The sequence below is a fragment of the Aquila chrysaetos genome, chromosome 9, assembly GCF_900496995.4.
Source record: "Aquila chrysaetos chrysaetos chromosome 9, bAquChr1.4, whole genome shotgun sequence".
In the NCBI taxonomy this organism is placed as follows: domain Eukaryota; kingdom Metazoa; phylum Chordata; class Aves; order Accipitriformes; family Accipitridae; genus Aquila; species Aquila chrysaetos.
In genome coordinates this window covers 43,883,462-43,905,811 of record NC_044012.1, presented here as the reverse complement: position 1 = coordinate 43,905,811, position 22,350 = coordinate 43,883,462, and the positions used below count along the sequence as shown (strand labels likewise).

General features: G+C 67.6%; 2 protein-coding genes across 9 annotated transcripts; both read left to right on the top strand.

Annotated features, from left to right (window-relative positions):
• The first annotated feature begins 1,758 nt into the window (after positions 1-1,758).
• Positions 1,759-12,848, top strand: TBC1D10A (TBC1 domain family member 10A). 2 transcript variants are annotated; one of them, XM_030026040.2, is made up of 9 exons: positions 1,759-2,019; positions 5,304-5,403; positions 8,496-8,603; positions 8,946-9,052; positions 9,682-9,796; positions 10,083-10,148; positions 10,457-10,646; positions 10,979-11,133; positions 11,384-12,848. In XM_030026040.2, exons 1-9 carry the CDS (start codon positions 1,814-1,816, stop codon positions 11,774-11,776), a joined length of 1,440 nt encoding a protein of 479 aa, XP_029881900.1. In that variant the 5' UTR covers positions 1,759-1,813; the 3' UTR covers positions 11,777-12,848. The 2 variants fall into 2 exon arrangements, with proteins under 2 accessions (XP_029881900.1, XP_040982092.1); XM_041126158.1 differs by lacking the exon at positions 1,759-2,019 and adding an exon at positions 2,216-4,985.
• A 213-nt stretch (positions 12,849-13,061) lies between these two features.
• On the top strand, positions 13,062-22,028 carry CASTOR1 (cytosolic arginine sensor for mTORC1 subunit 1). Of its 7 annotated transcripts, none has more exons than XR_003925056.2 (11): positions 14,005-14,177; positions 14,314-14,384; positions 17,012-17,205; positions 17,371-17,503; positions 17,741-17,864; positions 18,537-18,650; positions 18,753-18,835; positions 19,009-19,103; positions 19,216-19,324; positions 20,732-21,106; positions 21,630-22,028. XR_003925056.2 is itself a non-coding variant. In XM_041126161.1 (10 exons), exons 1-10 carry the CDS (start codon positions 13,408-13,410, stop codon positions 19,279-19,281), a joined length of 921 nt encoding a protein of 306 aa, XP_040982095.1. In that variant the 5' UTR covers positions 13,191-13,407; the 3' UTR covers positions 19,282-20,044. The 7 variants fall into 7 exon arrangements, 5 of the variants coding, with proteins under 5 accessions (XP_040982094.1, XP_040982095.1, XP_040982093.1 ...); XR_003925055.2 differs by having other exon boundaries at positions 21,626-22,028; XM_041126161.1 differs by lacking the exons at positions 20,732-21,106; positions 21,630-22,028 and adding an exon at positions 13,191-13,440 and having other exon boundaries at positions 14,170-14,177; positions 19,216-20,044.
• The last annotated feature ends 322 nt before the right edge of the window (positions 22,029-22,350 follow it).

Below are 22,350 nucleotides of genomic sequence, written 5' to 3'. Positions count from 1 at the left end.
CCTCCCGCCTCCCTTGTGCCCCTCTCGGAGGGCGGGAGGAAGCCGTGTTGCTGTAGGGAAGGAGCCTGGCGCTGGCCCAGCCCAGGTGGCCGCTGGTCCCCCGCCTGCGGTGGCCAGCTGCCGTCTCTGACAGATGCCCGCCGGACACACACAGGCAGCCTGCTCCCATCCCTGCTGTAGGACGCCGAATTCGGAGCTGCTCGGCGGGTGTGGGCAAGGTGTGTGTGGGTGTATGGTGGATGGAGGGGTGCTCCCACCCTGCAGGAAGGTGCGCTAATGACTTTCCTTTTGCTTTGAAAAACTAGACAATAGGTACAATCTTGGAGAAAACAAAACCGGGCAGCAAGTGGTGTTTCCCAGAGTTGATAAAAAAAAAAAAAAAAACCTGCTATGAAAGCTCTGAAATGGAGAAGTCATGTTTTTACATCCGGCGCGGGGCCCAAACGTGATGGGACTGTGCTTAAAGTCATCCAGCTTTTCTTCTCCAGCTGTGCTCGGTGGCGTGAACCGCCACGACGCTTGGTGCCCCAGGAACTCCCCGATCCGACGTGTGTTTCCTCGATGTCTCTGGCTGAAGGCTGCGCTGGTGATTGGGTGACATTTTCAGCCAAGCTCCTTTTACCAGCCTGGCAGGGCTGAGCTCCCGGCCCGGCGCTCCGGCAGGAAAACTTCCCACTAGAAATAGCTTGCGTGGAGCCTTGCCAGCCCCTTTCTATCTAAATATTACTGATACATGTTGTAACAGACTGTGCGTGTGTATATCTAGTACAAAGCAACTGTTATCGGAGCCTTCCACTTCAGTGGGGAGGACCCGCGGGGCTCAGGCTGCCAGAAAAATCTGGAAGTAGGTTGAGTTATTGCTGACTTTAATGAGCTTCGTTCCCTCGGTCGCGTTACCCGCTTTGAGAGAGGGTCTTGGCTCTTAATAAGCCCCCGCTTCCTCGCTGTTCAAGGGAGAAAATGGAGCGCTGGGCTCAGGGCTGTGAGAAGCCTCGGGCGGTGGGATGGGGCTCGCTGCCTTCCCTCCCTGGAAGGCTTCACCCGGAGCGGCCCCCAACAGATCCCAGACCCTGCGCTGTCACCCAGTTTGCTTTATAGATCTTTTTTTGCTTTATTTTTCGGGCAGCCGGGCCGGTTTCACCTGTCAGGGCTGCAGGTGCCCAGGCCGGTGGTGGATGGGGAACCTCGGCGTGAAGCGGCGGTGGTTGGGCTGGGGCAGGTTTGGGGTGCGGTGTGCTTATAAAGGGAATAACGTGTGTGCCTTTGGCTTCAAAGGGAATAACGTGTGTGCCTTTGGCTTCAAAGCATCCCCTGACTGGAGCACGGTCATCCCTCGGGGGAAACGGGTCCTGCCGGTGCCCCGTCCCAGCACGTGCCCAGTGCTGACCCCGCACGGCGCTCCCGCGGCCCCGGTATGCACGTATCCAGTCCTCCCTGGAGTCCCAGTGCCATCCCAGTGCGGTCCCACTGCCGTGCTGGTGCGGCTCAGCCCGGTCCCGGTACGGACCCGCTCCCGGCCCCCGCCCCAGCGCTGCCCCGCCCCTCGGCTTCGCGTAGCCCCGCCCCCTCCCTGCCGTCTCCGGAGGCGGGGCGGAGACGAGCCCTGACGGACAGCTCCTTCCCAGCCGCTCGACCAATCCCCTCCCGAGGCGGGCCGTCCCCGTCGCCAATCCTCGCGGCCGGTTGGCGGGAGGCCCGCTGCCGCCCAATCGCGCCGCTGCGCGGAGGCGTGGCTCGGCGGGGGCGGGGGGCGTGGCCGCCGCCGTGGCCGCGGCATGGAGGAGCGGCCGCGCCGCCGCTGAGCCGCGCCGCCATGGCCAAGAGCCGCGGGGGCGGCGGGCCCGGCTCGCCCGGCGGCCGCCACCACAGCCTGGCCGGGACCCGGGAGAGCCTGGCCGAGCAGGGCGGCGATGAGCTCAGCTCCCTCGGATCCGACTCCGAGGTCAACGGCGGCGGCCCCGAGGAACGGCGCGTCGACAAGTTCGGCTTCATCGTGGGCAGCCGCAGCGCCGAGGGGCCGTGAGTGGGACCGGGGACCGGGGAGGATAGGGACGAGGGGGGGACCCCGCGTCTCGGGGCTTGAGGACCCCGGGGGGAGCCGCCCTGGGCCCGGCTGAGGCCGCCACCGGCCCCTCGAGCCCCCGCAGGGCCGGGCCGGGCCGCGGGGCCTCGGGGCGGCGGGGCCGGTAGCCGTTCTTCTCGCCCCGGGCGGGGGGAGGATTGTCCTCCGCCGCCCCCGGCTCTGGACCTTCGGGGCCGGTCCCCGGCGCCCCGCGGGCAGCCTGGCCCCACTCGCTTCCCCGGAAGAACCGCAGCGTGGGGCGGCCCCGGGGCTGGGCTGTGCCCCGGTGGGGGGGGGGGTGTCCCGGGACCTCCCCCCGCCGTTTGCAGGGCAGCGGTTCCACGAGGTGATTAAATCCTCCCGGGACAGCCCTCCCCACGACCGTCCCTTAGGCTTTGCTGCCGTGGACACACGGCCGTGTGGAGGCCACGGCAGGTGGGGTGCGAACGAGATTACCCACCCCCCCCCCCCCAAAAAAAGCCATTCCCGCTTATCCGCCGCCTTCGCCATCTCCTCCTGCGTCGAGGAAAAAGCTGGAAAACGGTGTCCGCCGGTGCCGAGGCCTCCTCGCCGAGGTCAGTGTCTGGTTACCTCCAGGCCTCTTCTCCTCCCAGCCCCGGATTCCGGCGTATTTTTGGCCGCCGTCAAACGAGAGAGGCCCTGCCCGTTGTTCGGAGTCCCGCCAGAGGAACCGGCGTCGGTAGCTGCCGGCGAAAGCGCCAGCGGCCAAGAGCCGCTGGCCGGCCCCCCTCCGCAGAGGAAACCCTCGGAGGAAGCGGGGCAGCCAAAATTAGCTGCCAAGCAGCCCACGGCTGTGAGCCCCGGGGCGGTGCCGGCACCCAGGAATGCGCTCCGGGTTGCCGGGCGAGCTGGTTCGGCAGCGTGTTTGGCGTTTTGTCTTCCCGACCGTGGTTTCGAAGCAACGCCCGGAGAAGCGGACGACGCGTGGCCGCCTGCTCCTCTCCAGCCGGGACGTCATCTGGAGCGGGCTCCCCTGTGGTTTGCCTGCCTCGCACGCTCTGGTGTCGGTTGCGCCCCGTGCCTCGGTTTCCCCGTCTACGAGGAACGAAGCGTTCACCCTTTGTAATCCTGCGGGCGTTACTCGGCCGGTCTGCGGGGAGAGAAGGCACCGGGGGTTTGACCGCTGGCGCTGGGCCAGGCGCATCGCTCTGGGTGATAAACCCCATCCCTGCCCGCTGGGCTCGCGGCTCCGCGCTGTAGGAGCGGGGTGATCTCTCCTGCCTGGGGCGTTGCGGCCCATCCCGGCCGCGCGCAGCGTTTTGGGGACGCTTTGGGTGTCCCATCTGTTGTCCTTGTCCCTGGGGTTCAGCGGTTCCCCCGGCTGGAGCTCCTGGTGCTGGAGGCGAGTGGCTGCTCCTGGGGGTGCTGACAGCGTGGTGGCTGCGCTCACTGGGGACCGAGCCTTCCTCCCGTGCCCCACAGATGCACTGGGGCACAATCCTGCCCTCCTTCAGCGCTTTTATCCGCTCCCCATCTGTCCAAGAGTGGATAAACAGAAGCGTGTGGCCTCCATCCGTGGCTGGCAGAACTGGGGTCCCTATAGCCAGAAGGGTTTTGGGGAAACAGAGGGAAGCCAAGCAGGGTGTCGCAGCACCCACAGCGGGTCTGGGGGCACTGGGAAGGGCTGAGCTGTGGGGCTGTTGCCCACAGTGTGGGTGTGGAGGAGTTCCTTCCCTCCGTAGGGCATCTCACCACCTCCCGGCCTGGGGTGCCCCCACCTCATCCTCCCCGCCTCGGCCATCTGAAATGCCTCCGGTCCTCGCTCCGTACCCGCTGCCAAGCAGCCATCAGCTGGTAACAGCTTCCAGTCTGGGCTGGCCGGGTTCCAGCAGGCCCACGGCCAGCTCCTGTATCCAGCATCCAGTGCTCCCGAGCTTCCCACGCCTTGGAGAGCCCCAGCTCCTCCGGCAGCCCGGGCTACCCGGCTCGGGGCCAGCGCTCTCTCCATCCCCGTGCCGGGCTGTGCTGCCGGCCGCGGAGCTGCTGGCCGTGCCCAGCCCGTGCTGGGGAGGGTGGGTTGGCCGCACCGAGCAAAGCGGATCCCTTCGGAGCAGGTTCGCTCTCCGAAACAATCGCGCTCGGCCCCGTCTGACCCGCTGCGGTGGGTGGGACCCGGCAGGGAAGGGCTGGGCAGGGAGCGGGGCAGCGCTGCCAGCTGGATGCGGCCCTGGGCTCTCCGTGCAGCAGCTTTCCGGCTCCTGACACGGAGAAGTCTGGGAGGAGGCAGGGTCTGTGTGTCCTGTAGCAGGGCTGGGTGCTCTGCACCTCCCTGGAGGATGCTCGGCGCCCAGGCCGCTGTCCTCGGGTCCTCGGAAAGGATCAGGCCGCTCCTGGGATCGGCGTGGCCGTGGGGCAGCGTGGAGCCGAGCCCAGGAAGAGATCCGAGTCTGCTGAAGTTGGCCCTTCTTCACTGACAGCTTGAAGGAACTTCTGTTCTCCCTGGGATGTCCTGTGCCCAGGGCCTGGCCAAGCTGTCTGTCACCCCGTCCCCTTGCCGATGAAAGGCAGAGGGTGCCCAGGGCGGGTTGGGGGCCGCGGTGCCGGTTTCCCCCTCGCCGGCTTTGGTGTCGCAGCAGCATCCCTGCCTGCCTCGGCAGGGTTAAATCGGATTCCCCGGCTAGGCTGAGCCGTTGCTGGAAAACGCTCCCCTCCCTCCTGGGGGACCCTCGGCCGGGCTCGACGCCGGGCCTGGAGCAGCGCCAGGCTTTTGGGGTGCGAGCATGACTGGGGCTGCGCAAATGACACGATGCTTATGGCCCCGGCTTTCTCCGTCTGCAGCCAGCCCCCGCAGGGGGGGATCGGACCTTGCTCAGCTCAGCTAATGGCTCTGGCTGCTCTCCCCGGGTTCCTCGCCTTCCTGGTGTGCCCTTCTTTCTGGGCACAGGTCCCCAGGGATGCTCAGGCACGTGGTGGGTGCAGCGCAGGCTGCTCCCGAGAGAATTTTTTTTTTTTTTTTTTTTTGAACTGCTGGGGTATCGGGGCTGCGCCGGCGCGGTGATTTCACGGGTGGCGAGCGCTTCCGGCAGCGCCGAGCAGCTGCCGAAACGCTGGTGCTCTCGAGCGTGTCCCGGACGGGCTCTGCACCTGCGGGACCGGGGAGGGGGGCAGCCAGCCGGCCGTGAGGGGCACCCGGGGTGCTGGAGAGGATGCGGGGGGGGGGTCTCTGTGCTGCAGGGAGGGCTTGGCACCACGCTGACCGGTCTCTTCCCCCGTCCCGCAGGCTGGAGGAGGTGCCCTTGGAGGTGCTACGGCAGCGGGAATCCAAGTGGCTGGATATGCTCAACAACTGGGACAAGTGGATGGCCAAAAAACACAAGAAGGTACGTGAGGGCTCTGTCCCCTGGGGCTGCCCCGGGACAGCTGTGCAGGTGAGAGGAGGTGGCAGGGAGGGACAGCCGGGTGCAGCGCCGTCCCCTGGAGGCTTTGGGGGGGCCCGCGTGTCACCAGGTCCCCACAGATAGACCCGTTGCCTTTGGATGATGCTGTTGGCTTGAACGGGCTGTTCCCTCCCCGTGACGCTGCTTCTCGTGGTGGGAGGGAAGCTGAAGCTTGGGGGGGGGGGGGGGGGGGCTGAGCGTGCAGTCCCCGAGCCAGCCCGCTCCTGCCCCCGTCTGCTCCCTGCTGGGCTGGAGCCTTCCTAGGGCTTCTTTGGCTGCCTGCAGGCAGCAATGGGAATTGTTCGGTCATGGAAACTTCTGTTCTGAGCATCTTGTAGACCAAAAAAAGCTCCGGGTAGGAAATGTTTGAGCCTGATGTGCGTGACGCTGGTCTGAAAGCCGGGGTCCCCAGGAGACCCGTGGTAGTGTGTGCTGGGTGGCTCTGTGGCTTGGTCCGTTGGTGCTCCCTGACCTCCTGAGCCTGTGAACGAGGCAGGGATGGGATGCAGCAAGTCCCAGCTTGCTGCTGTGTGTCCGCTGGAAGCGGCGAGGCCGCTGGCACAGCCCAGCGGTGCCTGAGAGTGGCCGAAGGGCCGCCGCCTCCTCCTCCTCCTCCTCCTTGCTGGCAGAGCCTCCTGGCACCGCTCCGTGTGCTGTGCTCCCAGAGCGCCGTCCCCGCTCGGTGCCTGCTGAACGACGCAGGAATCCCTCATCTGTTTCTTGGCCGCTCGCAAAGGATTTGGGAGAGCTTTTCAGGACGTGGCAGGCGGGCGCTTTGTCCTGCGGACGGTTTCCACTGCTCTCTGGCTGTGCCGCAGCGTGGCCTCCGGGCTCGGGTGAATGCTCCGGCAGCCGTATGTCTGGCAGAGGAGCTCCCTCGTGCTTGGGCTGAGCTCCTGGGGGTCTCCGTGGGGCTGATGTGCTGTATAGTCTGTCCTGCAGCAAAAAAAAATCCATGCCCGGAACCTCTGAGGTCTGCTCTGGAGAGCTGCTCCGCGCCTGGAGCCCTGGGGCTGCTCGGGGAAGGGTGCCAGGACTGGCCTTGGATGCTGTCGACCGTCCCCGCTCTGGCAGGAGCCTGGCTGCTTTGGTACGGGGCCATGCTGTGTGATTCAGGCCCTGCTGCTTCGGAGGAGCTCCCTGTGCCTCCGAAAAACCCCGGTGCTTTTCTGGCTGCCTCACCGGGGCTGGCTGACGGCCCAGGGATCTCTCGGGCCAGCTCCTGCTGGGCTCGCTCGCACCTGCACCGCTCCGGGATCCCAAAACACTCCCTCCCTCGCCCGCCTGGCCCGGATCCCGGCGGAGCCATGACCCCGCGTCCTTCGTGGCGCCGAGCCGTGCCAGCGCCGCGTGCCGGTCCTTGCCCCTTTTTCTAGCCAGACCGAAGGAGGGCAGACGCGTGGGCAGCTCCCACCGCTCTCCGGGGGCGGGCAGCGCTCTGACCGCTCTTTGCTTCCAGCATCCCTCAGCCCAGATGCGCTCCTCATCCCGGGAAAGGCACGGTGGGGAGATCCCAAGGGGCCGGGTACCCCGCAGCGCGGAGGCTACGGCAGGAGCCTGCGCGGAGCCAAGGGGGCGAGGTGCTGAGCCGCTTGGCCCCAGCTGCGCTGAGCCTGGCCAGCTGGAGGAGCTGCCGAATTGAAACCCAGCAAGGCGGCTTCTTCCTTCCTGGTAGCTTAGCCAGCAGGAAGGGGAGCCGGCTCAAAAAGGGAGCTGTCAGCAGCGGCATTGCTGCCCGCGGCCGCCCTGGGCATCGCCCGCCGTGTTTCCTGCGAGCACAAAGGGCCCTTGGGGACGGGGACATGCCCGGGTAAACGAGCAGCGTTGCGGCGAGGGAGCAGCAAACCCTCCCGGGGACGTGGCGTTACCGCCGCGCCGGGCCGGGCTGCTTGGAAGCGCGACCGCCTGCTCGAGTTATGCCGGCAAACAGGGAAAAGGAGCTCTGGGCAGGCAGGAGAGGACCAGGGAGGCTTTGGGAGCCGTCAGCCGCAGCTCATGGAGCCCTGGCACGTCTCTGGCGCTTGGCGTGTGCCACCCAAAGCGGGGATATGAGGTGTGGAGGCCGTGCTGGGTTTTTGTAGGGCTTTATGCAGGGTAACTGTGCTGAAAGCACCGGTCTCGTAGGCCCCACCTTGCTGCACGCCCCGGCCGAGGACCGTGGGGAGATGGTGCTGCTGCTTCCCGGGGAGCTGGAGTGGGACACGTGGGGGGTCTCTGGTTTTGGTCCCTGCTGGGGCGCTGGCAGCGGCAGGGTTAAGCCGGCTCGGCTCCCTGACATGGGGTAGGTACCGGCGCTGCCTCGTCTGGACTTTGGTCCTGGCTGGTGCCCCGTGCCAGGGAAACCGGGGGCTGACTGTGGGCACGGAGCCGGCCCCGGGAGCCGGCCATGCGTGGAGCTGGGGCCAGGTCTGCCCTTCTGCCCGGGGTGAGCGGGCGAAAAGGCTGAGACCCTCGGCAGGGTGCACCTCCCCGCTCTCCGTGGCCTCGTGGGTGAGCAGGAGGTCTGGACCGGGGGCCGGAGAGCACTCCCCTCCATCCCCAGTGCTTCCCATGGGCTGTGCCGGGGTGGGGAGGGAGCTACCCGCTCCCCACCTTGGCTCCAGTGTTTGCTTTTCCAGCTCCCAGCAGGATCCTGCTTTGAGGCAGAGCCGGGCTTGTTTGGAGCTGTTTGCAAGCCACAAAGCCTCCGCTGGGCTCCTGGCAGCCATCCGCAGCTCCCTCGTGCTGGTGCAGCTCTGGCTGCCATCCGAGCTGGCGTGTTAAGTGCAGTGCTGGGGAGAAGGGGGTGAGCAGGGTCTCTGGCTGCAGGTCCCCACGCCGTCCCGTAGGTCTGCGCGATGGCAGGCGCTGTCATGGGACGTGCGGCTGGGCACCCTGTCCCCAGGGATGCAGGGACGCGTCCTTTTGTACAGGGAGGCAGCGGGGGACCGGCCTGCAACCGCGGTGCTGGGCCTGGCTCCCATCTTGTCCCAGGGGCTTCTTTGCTCCCCGCTGCTCCGTGATTTTCCCCGTGACGGCTGTGTCTCTCCCCGCAGATCCGGCTGCGGTGCCAGAAGGGGATCCCACCCTCGCTGCGGGGCCGTGCCTGGCAGTACCTCTCTGGGAGCAAGGTCAAGTTGGAGCAGAACATCGGCAAGTTTGACGTGAGTGCCGCCGGGGACCTTCCTGCACTGCCAGGGAGGCGGGTGCTGGTGGAGGGGGACAGTGTTGGGATGGCTCTTGCTGCCTCCAGGGCTGGGGTGTCTGTTGGGGTCCCAGATGCTGCTTGTTCCTGCTGGGGGGGGGGGGGGACTCAGGGGGGCTAGCGTTCCAGACAGCATGGGCTGACCCACGGTGTGATGGGGCTCACATTTGAGGCAGAGCCAGGGCCAGTCCCGTGGCTGCTCTGCCAGCAAATTTGGGCTTCCCGCGGGCCTCGCGTGCCAGAGTGGGGCTGGCACCGTGCAGGCGTGGGGTATTGCTCACCCCAACCCTCTCCTCCCCAGGAACTCGATCTCCTCCCGGGGGACCCGAAGTGGCTGGATGTGATTGAGCGGGATCTCCATCGGCAGTTCCCCTTCCACGAGATGTTCGTCTCGCGCGGAGGCCATGGGTAAGTGGAGCTACTGCGTGTCTGGTCCTTGGCAGCCACGGGGCTGGACCGGCACTGTATCCCAGCTCACGGAGCCACGCTTGTCTCCTGCAGTCCTTACACCCCCCAGCTCACAAGGTATCCAAGCATGGGCTGAAAACAGGATGGTTTCCCAGGAGCTCGCTGCATGTGTCGCAGCCCTCGGCATCAGCTCTGACACCCGGCGGGGTGGGAATTGCCGTGGCAGGAGGCGGCCGGCTGTGGCCTCTGTTTCACCAGCGAAATGCCGTTCCCGTGTGTTGGGGAGCGTCTGTGCCGCTGTGCTTGCAACTGGGTCCCTGCACGGCCACAGCTCAGCCTGAGCCAGCATCCCTGGGAGATGGTCATCTCCCTGTCTCACCTCTTGGATCTGGCTTTCCAGAGCAGAGCCGTGGTTATCGTGTCCCATAGCCCTGGGTTTGGGAAGAGGGATCCCAGCCAGGGACTGACCCAGGCTCATTGGGGAAGAGTGGTGGCCAGCAGCCGGCCTGCCGTGCCGGATCGCCGTGCGATGCCCAGTGCCGATTTGGCCCGCTGGGGTCCGCGGGGGAGGCTGCTGGGCCATGCCCGTGCCCTCTATCCACCTCTCCCTCCCCGGGGTGTCTCCGCAGGCAGCAGGACCTGTTTCGGGTGCTGAAGGCATACACGCTGTACCGCCCAGAGGAGGGCTACTGCCAAGCTCAGGCCCCCATCGCCGCCGTCCTGCTCATGCACATGCCGGCCGAGGTACGACCGCGCGGCCGGGAGGACGGGGAGACCCAGTGGCCGCAGAGCTGGGACCAGCGGGGGGGGGGGTGTGGGTCTCTTCGGGCTGGTGCTGGCGGGCAGGGTGCTGGGCTTACAGCACCCGTTTACCCCAAAGCTCGGCCGGTTGCAGGGAGGTGTCCTTCGCTCCAGGTACACTCTGCCTTCTCCTCCTGCCCGCTCCCGTGGTCCCTGGGAGCAGGGTGGGGGCTGCGGCGATGTCCCCCAGGCGCACCTGGGTGCTTACCTGCTGTCCCTTGGCTTGCAGCAAGCTTTTTGGTGCCTGGTGCAGATCTGCGAGAAGTACCTGCCCGGTTATTACAGCGAGAAGCTGGTGAGTGAAGGGTCCGCGGTGGCAGGCACCTGTGATGTCTCCCAGGTCGAAAGCTCCCCCAGCTCCTCACCCTGGAGAAAGAAGGGAGCTTGGAGAGATCCTGGGTGCTCCCACGGTCTCCGTGTTGTGCCACAGCCCCCAGGAGCATCCTGCGGTCGGGGACGGGGGCTCGGCGTAGCTTAGCTGCTGGCATCCGTGGGGCATAGCCCCACTCCTATAGCCGGGTCTGGAGGGTGGGCTGCTCCTCCTCTGGGGTGGGTGGGCTGGGGTTCAGGTGCTCACCGGGGCTCTCAACGCTGTCCCTGCAGGAGGCCATTCAGCTGGACGGGCAGATCCTCTTCTCGCTGCTGCACAAGGTCTCGCCTGTGGCCTACAAGCACCTGAGCAAGCAGAAGATCGATCCCATCCTCTACATGACGGAGTGGTTCATGTGCGCCTTCTCCCGCACGCTGCCCTGGAGCTCTGTCCTGCGCGTCTGGGACATGTTCTTCTGTGAAGGTAGAAGCTCCCCACCATCCTCTTCCTCCTCCTGGAGTGAGCGGCTGCAGCCCCTGCGGCACACGGATGACACTCGGGGCTGCAGCAGGAGCGCTGCCGCGGCTGCCTGCCTGTTCCTGGCACATGGGACCCGTTGTAGGGCAAGTTTGGGGCAGCCACGTGCCTGGGCTGGTTTCCTGGGGGTTAGGGGGCATGTGCATCCCAAATCCACCCTCTTGCGTGTCCTCGCTCCTAGCGGGACCGGGACCTGGTGCCCTGCGGCATCTGAGGGACATAGTGGCAGCGTCTCCCTGCCCTGCCAGGCACTCGCCGCCTCACTTCTCCCCTTGCAGGCGTGAAGATCATCTTCCGCGTGGGCCTCGTGCTGCTCAAACACACCCTGGGCTCCTCGGACAAGCTCAAGTCCTGCCAGGGCCAGTACGAGACCATGGAGAGGCTGAGGGCCCTCAGCCCCAAGATCATGCAGGAGACCTTCCTGGTGCAGGAGGTGAGGTGTTGGGGGGACGGTCTGGGGTCCCAGTGCCACCCAGTTGGCCACGCTGCTGGACTGGGCTGCCCTTGGGTGGGCAGAGCTGGCGTAGCGTGGGGGCAAGTGCCCAAAAGGCTTGGATTTGGGGTTGCGTCTGCCCCGGGGAGGGAATCCCGGACCCTGCCCCCGTGGCCGGGGTGCCGAGCCGGCCGGCCGCCGGTGTCACCGTCGAGGGGAGATGCCGATGGCGCGAGTCTGTCCCCGGCAGGTCATCGAGCTACCGGTGACGGAGCGTCAGATCGAGCGGGAGCACCTGATCCAGCTGAAGAAGTGGCGGGAGACGCACGGGGAGCTGCAGTGCAAGTCCCCCCCGCGCCTGCACGGCGCCAAGGCCATCAGTGAGGCCGAGCCCCCCACCCACAAGGCGCTGGAGCCCGTCCCCTCCATCATCGTCCCCCCCGGGCCCGCCCCCGTGCCCAAGGCCCGCAAGAGCAAGGAGAAGAACCGAGAAAAGGGTCCGGCCAGCCCCGCCAACGGCCCCGGGGCCGAGGGCAACGGGGCGCCCGGCTCGACCCGGGAGCTGCTGCACCCCCAGGTCTCCCCCCACCACCAGTCCAAGGAGAGCCTGAGCTCCCGGGAGAGCGAGGACACGTACTTGTAGGGCTGGCGCGGCGCTGGGTCCGTACCCCGGGCAGCCGGGCTCAGCTGGGCTGCGCACGGACCCGGGCTCAAGGACATTGATTTTTTGGGGGGGGGGGGGGGGGTGGTGTGGGGGTGTGCGGGGACCTGTAGCACCCAGCCTTGGGGGCTCTGGGCTGGAGGGATGGGGACAAGCTGGCCGGCGTGGCTCCGCAGGGACACCGTGGTCCCCGTGTGCAGGGATGCCTGCTCGGGGTGGGCTCGAAGCCGAGGCGGGGGGGGGGCATCTGTGGGAGCTTGGCCAGGTGCGGTGACCAAAGGGTCCGCATTCAGTCTGCGCCGGGCGCCCACCCCGGCGGGGTGCTGGCACCACGAGCGGTGGGAGCCCTGGCAGGGGGTGGCTGAGCCACCTGAGCTCCCTCCCCGCGGCTGGGGGGGGGGGGGGGCCGAGCTGCCCCTCGGCCCCTTGTCCCTGTCCCAGAGCCCCTCGACCCCCCCCAGGGTCCCTCCCATAGCCCCCACCTGTCTGCCTGCCCTGTGCCGGCCGGGCAGACCCAGACCCAGTTCCCGAGCACTCGCGCCTGGCGCGGGGGGACTGGGGGTACGTGAGGAGTCGGGGGGGGACCCCTTGCCCCCCTCCTCTTTATCTAGTGAGGATATATCAAACTGTAGCCCTATATGTAGTACTGAATTTACCTACTCACTGAGCCTATTTATTATTCCTCCGTGGCAGTAACCGTGGCAGGACAGGGACCGAGGTTGGGAGCCGCAAGCGGGATGCGCCGGAGGCGGCAGGATTTGATGCCAGACCACAACCATGAGGCTAAAGGCCCCCCCACACACCCCGTCCCCGGGCTCCCCGTGGCTCGGGGAGGGGGGAGCGTTCACCCTGCCCCCTCCCCACCGCTGCCACCCACCCCGAGGCCCCGGCGGAGGTGAGATGGGGTGGGTGAGCGGCCGGGTGCTCCCTGGTTGCGGGGTCCCCTCTCTCCCCCTCCCCTGCCCTCCCCGAGGGCCAGGGGCGGCTTTGTAAAATAAAGCGGGGAAAAATGGTTTTGTACAAAGGGGTAAATAAAGCAGGATTGTGTAAAGGCGCAGCGCCTGCGGCTCCTACCCTGTTTTACCGTCGCCCTCCTGTCGCTGCAGGCTACTCCTGGGGAGGCACCCTGGCCAGGACCCCATCTCCCCTGGGTGCTGTGGTTTTGGGGGGGGTCCTGCTGCTGTCCCCTCTCTGTCTCCACCCTGGCAGAGCCACCCAGGGTGTCAAAGCCCTGACCCAGCCTTGCTGTCTCACCCAGCCCTGGGGCTGCCCCTGTTTGAAGTGTAAATGGGAGGACGCCGAGACCTGCCCCAGCTTGTGACGGCAGTGATGGCTGCCGTGGGGCGAGCTCCCTTCCCGGCCCCCCCCCCCCAGTGTCACAGCTCCTGTGCCCGAACAGAGCCAGGAGACCCCTAATTTATCCCCTGACACCCCAGAGCTGTTTTCCAGGCACAAAATGGTGCCCGGGCCCTCTCTCCCTCCCTCCCCGTGCTTCCTGCAGGCAGGAATCCTGCCCAAACCTCCATTCCTCCCTCCAAAACTCCCTTTTCCCGGGGGGGTGGCTGCAGGATGGGGCCTGTTCGCGGTGCTGGGTTTCCCCTCTGCCCCTGCGAATGGTGGCTTGGGGGGCTGCTGCCCAGATTTCGGTAAATCCCTGCTGCCAGGCCGGCTTGTCCGGGCTCATCCCCCCCGCTCCCTGAGCTGGTGGATTTGGGGCTGGGGTGGAGGAGGTATTGGGGGGGGGGGGGGTGTCGGCATTTGGGTTCCCAGTGGGTCCAGTCCCAGCCTGACTGGTGCTGGTGGGGGCTGAGCAGGGTTGAGACCCCGGGTTGGGCACCCCGGGGGTTCTGAATTAGGGCTGGTCCCGGGGGTGCGGGTCGGGTCCGGTACGAACACACCGGGGCTCGGAACCGGGGCTGCTCCGTGCACCGGGTCGGATCCGGCGGGGCCGTCCCGGGGCTCCGGAATTGGGGCTGGTCCCGGGGCTGCGGGTCGGCTCCGGTACGAACACACCGGGGCTGCTCCGCTTCGGCTCCGGTACGAGCACCCCGCGGCTCGGAACCGGGGCTGCTCCGGGCACCGGGTCGGATCCGGCGGGGCCACCCCGGGGCTCCGGGTCGCGGTCCCGGGGCCGAGCCCCGAGCCCCACGGCGCACCGGGAGGCGGGGCGGGCGGTGGCCCCTCCCGCGGCGTGGGGCGGTCCCGGGGCGGTGCCGGGGCCGGGCTTTATAGCGGCGGCGGCGCCGGGGGTCCGATGCGGCGCGGCCGCCATGGACCTGCACATCCTGGAGCACCGGGTGCGGGTGCTGAGCCTGGCCCGCCGCGGGCTCTGGCTCTACACCCACCCGCTGCTCAAGCTGCTCTTTCTGCCCCAGCGCTGCAGGTACCGGCCTTCCTCCCCATCCTCCTCCTCCTCCTCCGGTACCCCGTACCGCTCCAGCTTCTCCCCCCCCCGTCTCGTCCCCGGGGAGGCGGCGGTTTTGGGGTCTGCAGCGCCGGGTTTGGTTTTTCGTCTTCAGGTGCAAGTTCTTCAGCCTGACGGAGACCCCCGAGGACTACACCATCATGCTGGACGAGGAAGGCTTCAAAGGTAGCGTGCGGTGGCTTCCACGGCCGCCCCGGCCCTTGCAGGGTGGGCTGGCACCGCAGACACGAGCTGTGCACGTTCTCAGCCTGGCTGAGCCCAGCAGCGCTCCGGGCCTGGACCGCGGGGAGCGAGTCCCGGCTTGCAGCGAGGCTCCCTCGGTACGTGCCCATCCCCGGGGCTCCCGGCCGCGGAGCTCCCATCCCCTCGGCGCCTGCGCTGGGGATGTACCAGCTTGCCCGGCCGAGGCTCTCCCGGCGTGGCTGCCTTTGCCCTAATAACCCCCTCCCAGGCAGAGCCGCGTCTCCGCCGGCTCGTGGGACCGGGCTGCGAACCTGGTGGGGACGGTCCGCGGGGAGCCCGGTGCCTGCCGAAAGCCCGGCTGCTCCGGGCAGGAGGCAGGTACCTCCCGGGATGCCCGCGGGCAGCACTCCGGGCTCCCTGCCTGCACGGGGTGCTGCTGCCAGACCTCCTGCCATCGTTCCCTTGGCCGCTTTCGTCTCTTCCCCTTGCCCGGTAAGGGCCAGGGCCGGCCGGCGCTTCGGCAGAGCGGGGCCGATTCTGCGCCCACCCGGGCTGGCGAGGGTGAGCCCTGCCTGGCAGCAGGGACCAGGTTTTGGGGTGTCCGGGGGGGGGGGTGTTGAGCCCTTCCAGGCCAGTCGCCCTCCCCAGGAGGTGTCCTTCGGCGGCGTCCCCACCCTCGGTGACCGTCCGTCAGCCTCACCGCCGGTCCTGCCGGGGGTACCGGCCCAACGGGCTGTGCCGGAGGGTCCGGATCCTGTCCTGGCTTCCCACGCCCAAACTTTCCTGCCGAGGCCGCAGGAGCCGACCGCAGCTTATCACTTTGGACGTGCCCCAAGGAGCAAGGGTCAGCGCTCCGGCCACGGGGTGCTCGCCGGCCGGATCCAGCTCCCACCTCCCTCCCCGGCCCTTTGCTCGGGGAAGGGGCCGTGGGGCCGGGCTCTCCCCCCGCCCCAGATCCAGAGCCGTTCCCCACGTATTGTTTTATTTCGGGGCCTGCGGACAAATATTCCTCAATCCCGAGGGGAGGGCGGGAAGTGCCGAACAATGGTCCTGCGAGCCGGTGGCCCCGCTGTGCCGTGTGTACCCCCCCCCCCCGGGGCTGGGGGGGCTGCCAGCGTCCCCCCCGCCGCGGAGCCAGGGAGGGGAACCCCCAGCAGAGGAGAGCTGCACCCCTTCTCTTCCCTTGGGGGTCCGGATTAAGCCCCGGGGTGGGTGGCAGCGGGACAGCGGGGTGTCCCCCCCGCACTCTCGCAGCCTCGCCCAGGGTGGCGTTGAAAAGCGATTAAGCGGCGAGCGCTGGGACAGGTCCCCCACGTCCCCGTGAGTCGTGTCCCCCCCCCCGCCCCAGCCCTGAAACTCGGACCTGGGCCTGAGCCGAGGCCGTTCTGGCGCTTCCTGAGCAGGAACAGGCGCTGGAAACACCCGCCGAGGCTCCCGGATCCGGCCCCGCTCCCGCCCTGCCCCGAGCCATCGTTGGGGAGCGGGGTACGGAGCCCATCCTCTGATGGGGTCCCCCCTCCGTGGGTGCCGGACCCCTCCCTGGGGCAACCTCCCCTCCGCCACTGGTGTGATGAGTTTGACTTCTCAGCTGGGCTGGGATGCCAGGAGCCCACCGAAGGGCTGGGTGCTTGCGCGGGGCCGTCTCCCACGGGGTGCTGCCTCCCACCTTTGCCCTTTGCCAGGTGGGGGGGGGGGGGGGGAGCAGTTTGGAGACCCCTTGGGTGCCCACCCCACTCCGTCCCTTCCATGGAGGGAGCACTGTGGGGTGGGGAAGGGGGTGCCAGGGATGGGGGGGGGTTGCCTGGATGAATCCTGGGGCACCCTGGGCAGCGCCAGCCCCTCCCCTGGGTAGAAGGGTGGGTGCAGCGGTGGGGGGGGACACACAAGCGCAACCCCCGTCCCCCCCCCCACCGAGTCCCGGGGCAGGAAGGAACCGGCCAGCGCGCGCCCTCCCTGCCAACAAAAGCAGTGGTTTTGGGAGGGAGCCCTGGCCCCCCGCCAGCCTGGGCTCAGCCCTCCCCGCTGCGCTGGCATGAGGTGCTGGCACCCCTGGGATGGCGGGGTGGCCCTTCCCTCGTCCCCTCCAGTGCCCCGTGTCCCCCCCTCCCCGAGCATCCCCGGTGCTGGATGCTGGGCTGGGGGTTCCTGGGGGGCAGGGGATGAGCCAGGCAGCCCCAGGGCCCCGGCGGTGCCGGTTTTGGGGTGCGGTGCACCCCGACACCCCCTTGCACCCAGCCCAGGGTGCTGGTGCGGGGAGGAGAGACGCATCCCTGGCTTGGGGGGGGGGGGTCGTAGCCTCGGCCCCGCTCGTCCCTGCGGCCAAATTCAGATCCCGCCTCAGCACCTGGAGCGGCTGAGCCCTGTCTGGCTCGTTCCGCTTGTGGATGGGGCTGGTCTGTGGCCCCAGACCGGCATCTCCAGCCCCACAACTGGGGCTGATCCTGTCCTGGCTCCGCCAGGCCGGCTCATCTCCCGAGGGACAGTGTGACATGCGGTGCCCGAGCCGGTGCGAGCTCTGCGGCACGGGCAGCGCGTGCGGCATCGGATGCCGTTTGGCTGTGCCGAGCCCCAGGGAGCCTCGTGCCTCAGTTTCCCCTTATCCCTTGCAGAGCTGCCGCCCTCCGAGTTCATGCAGGTGGCGGATTCGACGTGGCTGGTGCTCAGCGTCGTCTCCAACGGCCGGGAGCCCTCCGGCTGCCAGGCCACCGGCGTCACCAAGATCGCCAGGTCGGTCATCGCGCCGCTGGCCGAGCACCACGTCTCGGTGTTGATGCTCTCCACGTACCAGACCGACTTCATCCTGGTGAGTGCCACTGGGTGACGGGGACACCGGTGCCTGGTCCCACCGGGATGTTGGCTCCGGTGGCAGAGCTGCGTGGGGACCCCGCTGTCCCCAGCCGGCAGCGGGGGGGGAGGGAGCTGCTGGGAGGGTTGGCGGTACCGGCCCTGATCCCGCACCCCTGGCCAGGTTCGGGAGCGGGACCTGCCGGTGGTGATCCACACGCTGGCGGGGGAGTTTGACATCTACAGGGAAGAAAGCGGCGAGTGCGTCCCTGTCACCTGCGACGACGTGAGCAACGGCTTCCTCAAGCCCAAGCCGGGTGAGCGATACCGGGTCCCACGTCCCCCGGGGCCACCCCGTCCCCCGGGGCCACCCGCTTCCCGCTGAGATGCTCCAGCTCCCACCGGCGGTACCCGCATCCTCGGGGGACCCCCCAGGGCCCCCCCTCTGCACCCCGAGGGATGCCGGGCCGTGGCTGCGGTGGCCACGGGGTGGCACTGCGGTATTGTCCCCGAGCTGTCCCCACGCCTGACGGGTGGCTCTCCCCCCTTGCCAGCCGCCAGCCCCACGCTGCACCCCGTGCAGAGCCCCCAGACCCGCTTCTGCGTCCTGACCGTGGCCCCCGACACGCTGCCCGCCATCGCCACCATGCTCATCGACGTCCTCTTCTACTCCCACAGGTGGGTCCCGGGGACGGGGACACGGTGGCGGCCCCTCGCCCGGTGCCACCTGAACTGCGGTGACGTGTCCCCCCAACCTCGCTCCCGGTGGCTTTTCAAGCTCTGGGTGTGTTTGGCAAGCTGGTTTTGCCCTCCCGAGCGTGCTGGGGGGCTGCAGCCACGTGGGTGCCATGGGTCCTGCTGCCACCGTGGGAGGTGGGAGCCCCGAGGTGACCCGAGGGACGAGCCCCCCGTTGCAGCAAAGCCTGGGGAGGGGGGGGGATGGCAAAACAGGACAGGGTGGGTTGCAAAAGGCCAGTGGGAATGGTGCTGGGGCGAGGGGATGCTCCTGTCTGGGATGTCCCGTGTCCCTCAGGATGGGGTCCCTTCTGGTGGTACCCTCCTGCTCCGGAGGCACCGCAGCATTTTGGGAACGCCCCAAAAGCCAGTGTCATCCCTGTCCTGCCCGCAGCTGGCATCTGCTGTCCCCCAACCCAGCGGCTGTGCGAGCTGCAGACCCTGCGCGTAGCACCCGCTCCCGTCCCCCTTCTCCCCGCCACCGCCGGCTCACCCTGCGGCATCCCAACGTGATGCTCAAAGACACTCAGTGCCACCGCCAACCCCTTCTCCTCCCAATTTCGGGGGTCGTGACCCCTCCCTGCGCCTCTTCCCCCCCCCCGCCCCGCTCTGCAGCCCCCCGAGGGAGGCTGGCGCCGGCAGCCAGGACCTTGACTCCATCACCTTCTTCGCCTTCTCCCTCATCGAGGGCTACATCTCCATCGTGATGGATGCCGAAACCCAGAAGCGGTAGGTACCATCCCTGGGACCGTCTGTCTGTCTGTCTGTCCCCGGGGCTGGGGGCTCAGGGACGGGGGGGGGGGGTTACATTCAGGGCCCCCCCTCTCTCAGGTTCCCCAGCGACCTGCTGCTGACCAGCTCGACGGGAGAGCTGTGGCGGATGGTGCGGATCGGCGGGCAGCCCCTCGGCTTCGGTGAGTTTGGCCTCGGTGGCCATGTCCCCCCCCCCGCTCCCCGTGCCACCGCCCCCCGTCCTCCCCTTACCCGTGGGGGGGGGGTGCTTTCGGGGTGATGCTCTCCCTGTACGTCCCCATGGCGGTGCCACGGGGGCCACCGCTCACCCCGGGGTTCCCTCTTCCCTCCCCAGACGAGTGCGGCATCGTGGCGCAGATCGCCGAGCCGCTGGCCGCCGCCGACATATCGGCGTATTACATCAGCACCTTCAACTTCGATCACGCTTTGGTGAGCCCCTGCCCCTCCCCGGGGACCCGCCGCGCTGGGGGGGTGTCCCCAAGGGGCTGACACCCCCTCCGTCTGTGTGTGTGTGTGTGTGTCCCCCCCTCCACACCGGCAGGTCCCCGAGGACGGCATCGCCGAGGTGATCCAGCTGCTGCAGCAGCGCCAGGAGAGCGGCAGATAGCGGCCGGCTGTCCCCACGGCGGGTGACCCAGCGCGGTGGCATGGTGGGCTCCCCCTTCCTCCCCCCCCCCCCCCCCCCCCCATATTTGTTATTTTTTTTCATTTTAAGGCTGTCCCCCCCACCCCGGTACGGAGCAGAGCCGGGGGGTGCAGCATCGCTCCCTACCTGCTGGGGGTGTGGGGACGCGGTGGCTTTGGGGACCCGGTGGCCTCGTGGCAGTGGGCCAGTGTCCTGTGGGAGGGGGGGAGCGGTCCCCACCCTGCCGCCCCCACGGGCGAGGCCGAAGGGCAGCCCTGAGCCATCCTCTGCCTCCAGCCCTGCCTGCGCAGGGTTGGGGGGGCTCAGGAGGAGAGTGGGTGTCCCCGGGGACCTGCTGGGGGCGGGGGGGGGACGACATGCCAGAGAGCAGTGATGTGCCACCCTGGTGCTGGGGGTGACAGCTGGGGGCTGGCGGGACGTGTCCCTATGCCCTGCGTGTGTCCCCACGGGTGGTCCCTTTGGGTGGGGGGGGGGTGGCTGTGATGCTCTGGGGCACCCCGGGGGGTGAAAGCATCCCCGGAGCTGGGGTTCCCCCTGGCACTCCCAAAATCTCCAAGGTGGGGGGGGGGGGGCTGTGGTTCAGCCGTGTCCCCTCCAGGATGGCCCCATGCCCCTGCCTGGGCTGTCACCTATTGTGGGGGGACGACTGTGACCCCCCCCAGCTCCTCCCAAGCTGTATTTTCACATAGTTTTTAATAAGTCAATAAAAGTCCTATTATTTTTATTTCCACGTAGCCCCAGGGCGGGTGGCCCAGAGCTGGTCCCCGGGTTGGTGGCACTGGGTGGGATGGGAGCGGCTGGGATGTGACAGGGGAACGTGGCACTCCCCGTGTCCCCACCGTAAGGTGGCCAGGATGAGGCCAGCTTGCCTGCCACCTATTTTGGGTCAAAAAAGGGGCGAAGGCTGCAGCCCCCAGCAAGTCACTGGCCCTGGGGAAACCGAGGCACGGGTCCCACTCCCCCATTTCTGCCCTCCCCCTGCAGCTCCACACTGGGCCAGCTCCCATCGTCTGGGGGAAACTGAGGCACAAAGGGCCAAACTTGACCCCCGGCCCGGGGATGCCCCTGCCATGCTGTCACCGTGTCCCCACATCCTCTGCCCTTGCCGGCAGCACGGCACGCCCCTGGCAAAGTGGGGTGCACAGGGTGGGTGCTGTCCCCTCCTGGGGTGCGTGGGGGGTGCTGTGACCCCCTTAGGGGCTGCGGCCGTGTGGGTGGCCCCCCCCCAGCCCCCGGGTGCCCCCAGGGGCCACACCTGGTCAACGAGCGAGACTCGGCGGGAGCGCGAGCGCAGCAGAAACCTCTTTGGGGCCTTTTCCCCCAGGGTGGGCAGCTCGGCGGGGCTGGGGCCGGTGGGCGAACGCAGCTCTGCTCCCATCCTGTCCCCAAAAACCGGCCCTCACTTTCCCAGGCACCAAGCAGGAGCGTGCCCATGTCCCAGACGTGTCTTCTCTGCGTCAGCTCCAGCACGCTTGCAAGCCGCCGGGTTCCTGCAACCTCTCCGGGCGCTTTCTTTCCTGTCTCGCTCTCTTGTCCAGAGTCATGAGACGCCGGTGACGTGCGCCCAAGCGATGAAGAAATTGCAGCCGGCCCATGTGGTCACCGGTGCTATTTTTGTCCCCCTTGGATGTTGCACGCTCCTCCGCCACCCACTTTCCTCCGGCGGGGTGGCCGCTGTGGTGGTTTCCTCCCAGCCCGGCCCGGCAGGGACCCCGCACGGAGCTCTGGGAGGTGACGGTGCCATGTGGAGGGGCCAGGGCCACCTGTGGCCGTGGGGGATCTGAAGGTGGGTGCGCTCTGCCCGCGTGGTCCTGCTCACCCGGCCAGGGTGCCCGAGGGTCCTGCCATGGCACCACACACGCTGGAGGGCCCACGGGGTCGGGGAGGGAGGGATGGACAGGCAGATGGACAGATGGATTGGTGGACAGATGGATGGATGGACGGATGGATGGATGAAGAGGTAAATGAATGAATGGATGGATGGGTGGGTGGAGGCATGGATGGACAAGTGGACAGATGGATGGTGGATGGATTGACGGACAGACTGGTGAATGGACGGGCAGATGGATACAAGGATGGATGGACAGGTGGATGGATGGGCAGGTGGCTAGAGGGATGGATAGACAAGTGTATGTATGTATGGACAGGTGGACGGATGGATGAATGGGCAGGTGGCTGGCTCGTTGGACGGATAGATGGATGGATGGGTGAGTAGATGGATGTATGGATGGTTCATTGTATCGATGGATGGATGGACAGGTGGAGGGATGGATGGACAGACGGACAGATGGACAAACTACTTCAGTCAGGCAGGTGTGGAGAGAGAAGGACGTTCTCCTGGCTCCTCCACCCCTCCAGGGCTGCCTTGGGCACAGCCCTGCCTGCCCCGACCCCACCGAACCCAGCCGGGGGACGCGCCGAGGAGGAAGAGGAGGCAGCTGGCGGAGGAAGCGGCACCAGCCCCACTCCCGCAGCAGGGAGTCCTGCAGGTCGAGGGGCAGCTGGGGAGGGGAAATCTTGGGAAAAGAAAACATTTCTTCTTCTGAGTCACGGCCGCCCTCTTCCACCCTGGAGGAGATGTTATTTCTGGGTCGTCCCCCCGCCTTGTGCCACCACCGAACCCTCGGAATGCGCAAATTTGGCCCAGGGCGGCTCGCTCTGCTCACACCGGCAACTTTTGACGGTCGTCAAAATCAACCATATTGCAACGCGTCTCAAAAGTATATCCATTTTTATGGGGTGGGTGGAAAAAGCCCCCATCGGTACCCGGTTCCCGCCGGGCTCCATCCACCGGGAAAGGGGAGCTGAGGGGTGCAAGGGGGTTTGCGCTGGGTGCTGCCGGCAGCGCCGGGGCTGTGTCGGGGCCGTGCAAGCCGGGTTCTCCCGTGGTGGTATTGCATAAGCCTGACGCGGCGATGAGGGCAGCGCTGCTGCCCGTACCGGGCTTCCGCTGCCCTCGGCCCCTTGGGCAACACCCGGGGCCGCGCGCGGGTGCCGGTGCAGCCCTTTGGCACCGGGCAGTTCCTTTTT